Source organism: Cupressus sempervirens, chromosome 5 (genome assembly GCF_028749045.1).
Source record: "Cupressus sempervirens isolate cs-2001-9-10 chromosome 5, ASM2874904v1, whole genome shotgun sequence".
In the NCBI taxonomy this organism is placed as follows: Eukaryota; Viridiplantae; Streptophyta; class Pinopsida; order Cupressales; family Cupressaceae; genus Cupressus; species Cupressus sempervirens.
Genome location: NC_143122.1, coordinates 306,671,426 through 306,683,573, shown reverse-complemented (window position 1 = coordinate 306,683,573; position 12,148 = coordinate 306,671,426). Strand labels below are relative to the sequence as shown.

Sequence of the window (12,148 nt, the reverse complement as noted above, 5' to 3'; positions counted from 1 at the left end):
CACTTCTCAAATTACCCCAAGTGTCTAATGCAAGAGCATCTTGGGTATAAGAGAAGTCTTGCATCACCCAAAAATATCTCCTTTTTCATTCTTGAATAAGGGTTTTTTGAGTGCAGAGTTGTTATTTCAGGAGGCTTGCTACTTAGTAAGTCGTTCATACAAGCTTAGAATGTCCTAATTTCAAAAGTGGGTGTTCATCTTGGAGATATTAGCCTACCAATTAAGGCTTGGTGCCATATCATGAGTATTCATGGATTTATTGTGTATTTTTGGTATGCAATTTTGGTATAAAAACTTCATGCTCACCATTGAAGGCCTAAATATTCTCAAATGAGGCCCAAAAACTCGAAGATAGGCTCTTGCATTGATGCAAGCCTGTAGATCAAAAGTTGAGGATTCCAAAAAGTGGTTATAATAGCCAATTGGAGAGTGATTTAAAAGTTATGGCCTTTTGAAGTTGGGCCAACCAAAACTTCCAAAATAAATGTCAATGGTATAATTGGTTGACTATGTGTGCATTGTTAGGGTTTTTTGGTTCTAGGTATTAATTTTGCATGTCTAGAACCTTCCTGAGTGACATAAAATTGTCTATTTAAGAAATGCTTGTGAATTTTCTGGGACAACTCTAGGTGATAGTTCGCACCTTTGTATTGCAGATTACTATAATGAAGGCGCCTATGTGGGTTAACATATTGTAATTTTTCATTTGCGATGATAATAAGAAGCACATATTTTGTTCTTGCAAATTTTTGTTATTTCTTTGATTTTGTTATATGTTTAAGGTATTAATGGGAGCACCCTTCATCAAAAGGGATCCTATTATGTTTTTAATAGAGTGAGAGAGAACTTAGATATAAGGGTGAAGAGAGGGATATGATGGTGAGATAAGAGAAGAGAGAGAGTGGGAGAGAGGGTGATTAGGGGCATATATATAAAAAGATGAAAGGGATAGGGGAGGGAGGGAGAGATTGAGAGAGAGTGGGGAAGGTGTAAGAGAGAGGGAGAGAAAAGGAGATAGATATTAGGTGGCATATCTAGAGAGAGAGAGAGAGGAGGGAGATTAGGTGGCATATATATAGAGAGAGAGAGAGAGGGTGATTAGGTGAAATATATATATATATATATATATATATATAGAGAGAGAGAGAGAGAGGTGATTAGGGGGCATATCTAGAGAGAGAAGTAAGGGATCCTTTTTTTTAAAGAAAGATAACCTAGAGATAGGGTGATTAGGGGTTATATAGAGAGAGACAAAGGTAATGGATGGTGGAGAGAGAGACAGATATTGAGAGAGAGAGATGGGGAAGAGATAAAAGAGAGAGGGACGGAGAGATTATGGGCATATAGAGAGAGGTAAGGGGAGAGAGAGAGAGAGAGAGAGAGAGAGAGAGAGAGAGAGAGATCCTATTATATTTTTAATTGAAATATAACTTAGAATCAGAGAGATGGTGATTAGGGGGTATATATAGAGAGAGGTAATGGATAATGGAGTGAGGGATATATCGGGGAAGGGATAAAGAGGGAGATAGCTTGGAGGGAACGCACGCACACACACACACACACACACATAGAGATCATAAAGATAGGGGTAGAGAGGGATATGATGGTGAGATAAGGGGGGGTTGAAAGGGAGAGAGGTTGATTAAATAGAGAGGGAAAGTAGTGGTATGGGAAACACAAATATATATAGAGAGGGTACATTTAGATGGATTAGGAATTGATAGAGGAGGGGGAGGGTGGGGGGGGGGGGAAGAGAGAGAGAGAGAGAGAGTTCTAAAATTGGCCATAATTCTAACCCATTATTATAACAATAACCCAAGTCTTAACTCTAACTCTAACTCTAACCCTACCCATAACCTCAACCTTAGCTCTAATTGTAAATTTTATCCTAACCTTCCATATAACATTAACCATATGAATGTCTACCTTAATATTGAACCCAAATAAACTATAATCTAAATACTAACCCTAATCCTAACACCTAATCATAATTATAGCCCTAACCTTACTAAAATTTAATTATAATTGTTAACATAATAATTATTATTATCGGTTTAATATTAACCTCACCTCACTTGACCCCTAATCTTAATCCCTACCCTACTCCAAACTGTAACTCTAATTGTAACCCTTAACATAATACTACTCCTAAATTTAAACCATTCATGCTAATTGTAATGATAACTCTACCATTGACCCTAGGTGAAATGCTAAGGTTAAATATCATACTAACCTTAATTACATCCCTAACTCTAGCATAGGCTTAAAATTAATCATAATTACATCAATGACCTTAATTGTTACCCTAACACTAACCTTAACCATAACCCTAACTTTAACCTTCATTGCACGATAGCAACACTAATCGTAATACTAACACTATATGTAATAATATCCCTAAACCTAATATAATTATAGATCAAAATTCATATAATATCATAAGATCACCTCTAACCTTAATATTTCTTAAATGTAACTCTACCACTAACATTAACCATAACTGTAACAATAACCATAATAATGACCCTTGCTATCATATTTAAATGTTAGATATCATAAAATATCTTCCCCTGTCGCATCATGCCTGCTACTAGCTTATATATGTATACATATATATGTATCTATATGTGTATGTATATGTATATGTATATGTGTATATGTATATGTCTACATATATATATTTATATGTATGTGTGTACATACATACATACATACATACATATACAAATACACACACACACACACACACACACACACACACACACACACACACACACACACACATACATACATATATATAATATATATGCCAAGAGTAATCCTTTTTGAGGCACCTTAAAGTTTTTGTGTCAGTTAGGATTACATGAAAATAGATAGCTCAAAAAAGATTACTCTTAGCATGTGTGTGTGTGTGTGCGCACACACACACACTGAGAGTAATCCTTTTTGAGGCACCTTAACATTTTTTGTGTGGGTTAGGATTGCATGAAAATATAAACCTCATAAAGGATTACTCTCATCGTGTGTGTGTGTGTGTGTGGAAGTACCTGAATGTGCATGTAGCAATAATACCTATGTGAACTATGCCAGTCAAAATTATAATTGTACTTCCACATAAACTACATATACTTAGATATATTTCTAAGTCAAACTGCCAAAATTTCATCCATGCCCTGAATGCACATGCTTTACATTCTTAAGAATGCATTGATCATGAATGTTTTGATTTTGTGGCTTCCCTTTCCTAGATGTTACTAGCAGAGAGGCCTTAGTGTGGTAAAATATGAGAGTAGATTTATTGATCTCCTTCCTTATGTTTATTACATGAAGGATGAGAAGACAAGAAGCTACAAGTGCACCAATTTATTAAAGTCCTTAATGTATCTCTTCAGGGCCTACTTCATTTATCTTTTACTACCACTTTTTGAGAGATAGTTGAGAGGGTACTAGTTGCAGAGGATATTCGTGATAAGAAACAAGATTAATAGGATCAATCTCAAAACCAAAACCCCTCTACCCAATCATTCAAATGTCATTATTATCAACCTACTATTGTTTGAAATAATAAGAACTTTCAAAAAGTTCAATAATTATTACAGTAACAACATAGAAACATGAGATACAGTGACACTACAATTTGCCTCTGTTAATGTGTGTGTGTGTGTGTGTGTGTGTGTGTGTGTGTGTGTGTGTGTGTGTGTGTGTGTGTGTGTGTGTGTGTGTGTGTGTGAGAGAGAGAGAGAGAGGCAATAATTGTGTGGGAACATGTGTAGGAAATAAGTGAAAGAGGGTGAGAGACATGAGATACACATGAAGGATAAAAAAGGAATGGTATGGTGGGGAGAGAAATAGTGTTATGTTATTAATGGGAGAGAGATGTGTGTGTGTGTGAGAGAGAGAGAGAGATAGTGAGTGAGAGAAGAGGTAGAGTGTGAGAGATTTAAGTTGGAGATATTGTTAATTAGGGGGAAGAGAAGATTAGAAGGGGATATAGAAAGATAAGGGGAAGAGAGAGAGAGAGAGAGAGAGAGAGAGAGAGAGAGAGAGAGAGAGGAAAATTGAATAGTAATTATTTACCAAATTGTATAGTGACCTTAGAAAAAAAAAATTGCTAAACCTAATTAAAAACTAAACTATCCAATAAACCAAATTAAACACTAACCCTATCCCTAATTGGATACTATACAATATTGAATCCTAACCCACACTCTAAAATTGTAATTTAATCTAAAACTCTAAGTGTGGTTCTATATACATAATCTTATAAAAATCAATTTCTAAATATTATCTAGGCACTAACACAATGCTACTAGCTATATAATTAAGGCTCTCTCTCTCTCTCTCTCTCTCTCTCTCTCTCTCTCTCTCTCTCTCTCTCTATATATATATATATATATATATATATATATATATATATATATACAGTAGCATTCCAAGAGATGGAAATGTCATGGGTTGTAATTCTTATTTGATCTTTTGTACAAAATAACTTAAAGGTTAATGGGCCCTTGGTCTACTAGTGAAGAGCCCACCAAGATGATTTTGAAGGTGTGCATATCCCTCAGCCCTAAAATGTCTATGTGGTGGCCTTTGCTGGTTGGTAGCTCGCTGGGTGCAAGTATGTACTCTCCATCAAAACAAAAAAAAAAAAAAACTTAAAGCACTAGTAGTTGACCCAATATGTTCAATATTTTATAAATTTTATTTGTGTGTGATTTAAGATCATTTATCTCCAAAGTAAACTTTGTATTTTCTTTGCTAGTGGTTGGTTCATATGTTCAACATTTTATAAATTTTATTTGTGTGATTAAGGTATTTTTTTCTAAAGTAAATGTTCTCTTTACTTTGATATTTAGGTTTGAATATGAAATTTAATATATTTAAAAAAAAATATTAATAGTAGTAGTCACTCCAATATATTTAATATTTTATAATTTTATTTACTTATGATTAAAGATCATTTGTTTCTATAGTAAACTTTTTATTTACTTTAATTTTTCAATTTAAATTGTATTTACAAATTTACACTTTTAAAATAATTAAAAATTATAAAATGTTTATAATTTTTATTTTTTGTTAATATTTCATTTTCAACCATATTACTTTTTAAATAAGTATTCAATTATATTATTGATAAGATAAGCTTTAAAATATATTAACAATTTTTATTTAATATTAAAAGTTAATATATTTAAAATTCAATATTTTCAAAACATTAGATTTAGATTTTTCATTTATTTATATACTTTTTCAATTTAATTATTTGATCTATTTATAGACAATGACATGTCGTTATAAGTGAATTTACTCACCCAATATTTCCACCTTTTAGGGTGATATATAAAAGAAATTTACTGTAGTGGGTTATCCCCTAATTGCATCTTCTCTGAGAGTTTTTTATTGAAAATAAAAACAGAAAATGAAAGCGAGTTATATCGCATTATGCTTTCATCTATCTTCTCAGTAAAAAGGAAACAAAGAGATAAAACCAACAAAATTGGGAAGCCAGACAGTCAAGCATTATTGAATTTTGATTTTATTCCAATTAAGATCATATCTCGTATAATCTAATACATTCATACAAACTTTATTTACTGTATATCATCCACTTCACCATTCAGCTCTTTACTGAACCTCAGCGCAATTTATTCTGGTGAACCGGAGTCTGCTCCTCTCCAAATCAAAAACAAACTGAAAATTTTGCTGAGCCAAATTCCCAATTATAGTCAAATCTGTAATCCCAGCAGGGGACTCTTGCATAGCCATACAAACCACGTTCTTTTCAATGAAAAAGAACAAATTCTGCCATGGAATATCAAGCTTGGCACCTCCTCGGAGATAAAATTCCATGTTGGGAAGCTCTGGTTCAGCACCTTGGGAGCTAGAAATGTCATAACAGGGTACATTTTGCATGGTGCTCGGGAAAAAAACCTGAGTAAAAATAATGATCAAAATAAGTCGGTGATAGTGCAAGAGCTTACAATACAACCATAACCTGTGAGCTTTTCATGTTGGAGATTTTGAATGAACTTAACACATAATAATATTATTATTTAAACTCATCCATTCAAACCCTTACCTGAGGGTATGGCACTGTGAAAACAATGGCAATCATAACTGCTTTGTAGACCGGTGTAGCAAGAAGCAAGAAAGTAGTACCAGTGTCAAGGACTGTCCCTCCAAGGCCATCTCTGACCTGAAATGCTTCATAAGGTATGGGTACCCATCTTCCTCCCAAGCTAATTCTTTGAACATCTATGTAATATGCATTTCTTCTTGTTTTGTTGGGTGGAAGGAGTGTTGTATGCATCACCCCATTGCCATAGATGTTTGCAGATCTCCCAAAGTATATGGAGCTTGAGACATTGGAGGCGGTGGGGACTAGGCAGTAGGAAAACCTGTAGCCAATCAAGGGGCCTAGCTGGGACACTAGAGAATAGGGTCCTCTGTCTAGGCCTACGCCTCCATCGCCTTCAACGCCTTTAGTTTTCAAGGCACAGCCAAATGCCACATCACTGGGGCCTTTTTTCTTCCTTTGGATGTTCTGAACCTTCTTTGGAAGGTTCAGAACATCCAAGGCCATGATGCCGATAGCACCTGACATATCTGCGTAGACATACTGGAATGTGCAGGACGAAGATGATGTGGCATTGTTGCAGCTCTGTGTGCCAGTGTCTTGTTGCACTTGTTGGCATATGGAGTTGGCACATGTGAGGTTTCGGAAGGTCTCTGATTCACTTGAGCTGAAGAAGTGTTGAGGTGCATGAGAAGAGTCTGGAAGGGTGATACCTGCAAACACAAATAAGTAAGTGATATCGAATTTCCACAATCCATTAATGTTGTTCTTTGTTTTCAGATGCAATTGTGCTATTGCTGTTTTCATCAAGATTGCACATTACGCTCTCCATTCCATCATCAGGATGAAAGTGCTGGCGATCCATCATTATCTAACACTCTTCATTCTAATGATAAATCACAAAGAGTGATATAAAAGATGGATGAAAAGAAAGCAATAACTCAATCTAATTGAAAAACTAAGAAAGACCACTTTTATAAGTGTAAAATTGTACTTTGACTGTAATCATTGCACCAGATAACTGAATCCTACATGAAAAACCAGCACATTGTACATATCAAAATACCTTATGCAAATCTTCACAAAAATACATGTAATCTTAAAATGACAATTGAGATTATTTTGTATGTAATGAATAAGATAACTGACTGCAATACTTGGCAAATGATTCAAGAAGAAAATTTTAAATATTCGTAATGAATATAATTATTTTCCTAATTTCAAAGAAAAAAGTGTCTAACAACATATTTTCTTGAATCTTTTTTCTACAAAAACTATACTTTTCCATGTCATTGTAATTGCTTCTGGATTCAACTGAATGATAGTTTTTGCATCAACATCTCAAATCACATTCTGTGACCCATCTCCTACAATCACTAATTACAACCTGCAATATAGACTGTAGAAATCTAATATCATTAACACAAAACTTTTACCAAATCTTAAATTTTGTAAAGAAAACAAAATAACAAAACATTTTCTTCAAATTTTCCTAGATCTTTAAAAATATTAATAACCCAAATGAAGGCTAGGCATAAAGATTACTCTGGTTAGCTGAACATTTGAGCCAGATGAGAGTGCTTCCTGTGTCTGCAAAGATGGTTTTGAAGGTCTGTGGAGGAGTACCAAAGGAGAGAGTGGTAACATAGTCCCCCTCAGTGGAGGCCTTCAGAGGACTAAAATAGTTGCCATCTTGGCTATTATTGTCATTTCTCAATTTGTTGACGAAAAGATCATCTTTGGGGAATATGGAAGCAGCCCTATTCCCACTTCTTTTCATGGCATCTCCAAACTGTCTTATGGGGTCTAATGAATGGTCATAAAGAGGAGAAGAGGGTGAAAGCCTGTGAAGCAATGATAACTTCAAAGAAATAAATCCATGCCCACCATTAGGAACTGCATTACAGGAATAATGGGCTGACATATTCAATAATAACAATGGTAAAACTGAAAGACAAAGAAGGACATGCTGCTTCATAATTCCTAAAAGACAAAGGTTCGAATCCTGTTTCTGCCTATATGAGAACACTAACAAGGAAATGTGTATTCTAATGAAAGATGGTAAGGGTGGTGGGAATTTATAGAGTTTCAGAAGTGCATTTTGTAAGATAAATAAGGATAACGTTTTTAAACTCAAAGACAACGTCGTGTCAAAGGATTGACAGTGCACAAATTTTGGGAGAAATTCTATGATTGAAATTGCTGAGGAAATACTGGGAATATCAGAATTATGGTTCTGAACGCCTTGTGTTATGAAATTTTCGCAGCAAATTTTATGTATTGCAGATTTAGCAAGTTTATTTCACATAATTTGTAGGCCGCATGATTAGGCTTCGAAAAAAAAAACAAAAAATTCAATTAAGTTATAATTAGTTGTCAAAGCTGGTATAGTGTAGCAAATGTTTTTTTCCACTGGAGTTTATGGTGGAAATCTTCTTCGTGATATATAAACAGACTTGGTCTCCTCCCAGGGAAACTTTATTATAGTTTATCATTTTCCTTTCCCTAATTGTTATGAGCATTCCATTTATGCGCTCTTAAAATAAACTGAAAATTCACTTTTATCTAGAGTAACGTGGACAGCTTATTAATGTGATTTTTATCTACAGAAAAGTAGTCTGTCTTATAAGTTTTAATTTAAAAGATAAATAGGTTTTAATGAATATTTAAAGTCAATTCAGTGTTTGGGAATAGGAATTGTTCATTAGTCGTCTATGTTGTACTAATGTTGAGTCATTTTTTTGTTGTGTTAAGGTCATCACATAGTAAGATTGATGGTACATGTTTAAAAAAAATTTGAAAATTTGATCGAGAGTCATTTGGCTAAGATTTATCCTTTGAGTATGGGAATGAATTTCATCCTCACACAACCCCACTTTTGAGACCTTTGTTAAAGTTTGGTTTCAAATCACCTTCATTGTTTGGTCGGTTTTGTTGTTGGTTTTGGTTTGTTCCTAGCTCTAGCCAAAATCTTTCACTAGTCTTTGTTGCCCCCTCCAACACCCCTTCCCATGTAGCTTTTTGGTTATTATGTGTTCCTTGTTGATGCTCTTAATGTATAAGTTTTTGAGGCCTTTTAAAAACTTATATCCAAATCATAGCCACAATCAAAAGTGTTTACCTTGGTAAAAAAACTAACTAAAATAATGTTTTAAAATGCCCCAAACTCTCTTATAATGAAGTAGTCAACATGGGAGTAGAATAAGTAAAAATAGATAATAGACAAACCTAATACAAAAGTCTCACAATCACTCACACACAACGTCCAAATAGCAAAACATAGTTAACCAAAGGATTGGCAACCTACATAGTGCCCAAGGGAGTTGGGAAACATGGAACTTTACTATGAAACCTCTTTATTGTACCACTTCCGTGATGTTGTGCATTTCTTCTTGTTACATCAATATATTCATGAAAGTAAACTTTTCTACTAGACCTCTTGCCATGAAGTTTTCTATGTATCTAAAGCCCAAATATAATAAACTAATAGTTTGAGTGTTTGGGAACATGAACTTTGTTATGAGACCTCTTGACCCATGCAACTAATATTGGTCATTTCTTGTTGTTATGCTAAGATATTCATGAAAATCAGCACTCCAATGAGGTCATCACATCCAATGAGGAATGTACTTAGCCTCGTTACAATGAGGTGTTGGATTCTAATAGGAAATATTGCATTGGTAAGATTGATGGTTCATGCAAGGGTAAAAGAGAACTTGAAGTTGTGATTGAGAGTCCTTTGGTTGAAATTTCTCCTTCAAACATGGGTAAGACAGTTCACCCTCATTTAATCCCTTTTTTAAGACCATTGGTGGAGTCTGATATTAAATTACCTTGATTATTTACTTAGTTTCTTTCCAATTCAACTCAACTCCTAGCTCCCACCAAAATCTTTTGTTGGTCCTCTATACCCCTGATGTAGCTTGTTGGTTAAAGTCCATTTGACCCTTTTATTTTTCTTTGTTCCATATTTGTTGTCAATTTTCTTGATGTGTAAAGTTTTGGGGTCCTTATACCCTTCTAGTTCATAACTTTGCTCACGAGCATTTTGCTCAATCAAAACAATAAGGAATTAATAAAAGAGGGTTTTGAAAAGTGGCATTTAATTAAAAGAGATCATAATTGATTATTTAATGATTTACGTTCATTCATAAATATTTTAATGGCATTCTATGTAATAGAATCCAATTGAAAAGAAAAGTTATAACAAAAATGTAATGTTGTCCACATTGTCATAGTTAAGGTCCTAATTGGTTGAATATGTAAAAAGTTGTAAAATGACCCTTGAAAGGATAATAACCATGTAAAAGGTTATTAAATGGTCATTTAAATATGTCTTTAATGCTTATGCAAAGTCATGTCATCACATTTGTCAAAAGTCTTAAAAGTTGTCAAGAAGGTGAAGAGTTGCAAAAAATGCAACAATGCAAAATTGAATTAAAGTTGTAAAAGGAAGTCCAAAGGTCATGGATGGTATTTGTAAGGTCTAAAATGGCCAAGAAAACTATAAAATTCATTATAAGGTCAAACCAAATCAGAATGGAAGGAAATAGTAACATTTGAACAAATTTAGAGTGATATTAACTTGTTGTTTTGATTGACTTTATAGTTCTCTCATTGTTTTCAAGATTTGTACATCCATGTACAACCTGAAAATGAAGCATTATTGATATGATAGAGTAGGAAAATGAATAATCCTTCAATTGCTTTTGGTTTGAGTTTATTTCATTCAAATTTGAAAAAGTTATGAACATTCTATGGATGACAATTTTTTTAGATTTTCAAATTACAGCCATATTGTTCAGCAACATGTACGAATACTTAATTGATGTTTCAAGGGATGAAACTTATTTTTTTGGAAGGAAACTTATATTTTTGGAAAGAGGGATAAAGTATCCTTAATTGATGTTTCAAGGGACGAGACTTATATTTTTGGAAAGAGGGATACTGTAATTTTCAAAACTTATCCCTCTTTCCAAACATATAAGTTTCATCCCTTGAAACATCAATTAAGTATTCATAAATGTTGCTTCAATATGACTGTAATTTGAAATTTTGAAAAAATTGTCATACATAAAATGTTCATAACTTTCTCAAATCTGAATGAAATAAACTCAAACCAAAAGCAATGGAAGGATTATTCATTTTTCTACTCTACCATATCAATAATACATCATTTTCATGTTGTACATGGATGTACAAAGCCTAAAAAGAACAAGAGAACTATAAAATCAATCAAAACAACAAGTTAATATCACTCTAGATTTGTTCAAATGTTACTATTTCCTTCCATTCTAATTTGGTTCAACCTTACAATGAATTTTATAGTTTTCTTGGCCATTTTAGACCTTACAAATGCCATCTATGACCTTTGGACTTCCTTTTACAAATTTAATGCAATTTTACATTGTTGCATTTTTTGCAACTCTTCACCTTCTTGACAACTTTTGAGACTTTTGACAAATGTGATGACATGACTTTGCATGAACATTAAAGACATATTTAAATGACCAATTAATAACCTTTTACATGGTTATTATCCTTTCAAGGGTCATTTTACAACTTTTTACATATTCAACCAATTAGGACCTTAACTATGAAAATGTGGACAACATTACATTTTCGTTACAACTTTTCTTTTCAATTGGATTCTATTACATAGAATACCATTGAAATAGTTATGAATGAACATAAATCATTAAATAATCAATTATGATCTCTTTTAATTAAATGATGGCTAGGTGCTCCTGCACCAAAAGGGCTCAAACTCCCATACAATGAAGTGATCAACATAGAAATTAAAAAAATAAGTACAATTAGATAATAGGAAAACCTAATACAAAAGTCTTGCTACCACTCACACACAACCAAGTAGAAAAACACACAACACCAAAGGATAAGCAACCTATACATTTAGCTTTGGCATATTAATACTCACACCCTTGACCCAACAACCACCACACCCTTAACCCAAATATGAGAAATTTAAATTGATTTTTAAAATAGCTCTATCCTTTTTTCTTTTAACAATCACCTAAGACATAACACTATCCAAATACTTAGAATGAGGAA

At 33.4% G+C, this 12,148-nt stretch overlaps 1 protein-coding gene across 1 annotated transcript; it reads right to left on the bottom strand.

Moving 5' to 3' along the window:
* Nucleotides 1-5,625: 5,625 nt before the first annotated feature.
* LOC149555811 (aspartic proteinase CDR1-like) lies at nucleotides 5,626-8,054 on the bottom strand. The gene is made up of 3 exons (XM_089829543.1): nucleotides 7,622-8,054; nucleotides 6,080-6,789; nucleotides 5,626-5,931 (listed from the first exon to the last, which is right to left on the bottom strand). Exons 1-3 carry the CDS (start codon nucleotides 8,052-8,054, stop codon nucleotides 5,626-5,628), a joined length of 1,449 nt encoding a protein of 482 aa, XP_089685669.1.
* Between the last annotated feature and the right edge of the window lie 4,094 nt (nucleotides 8,055-12,148).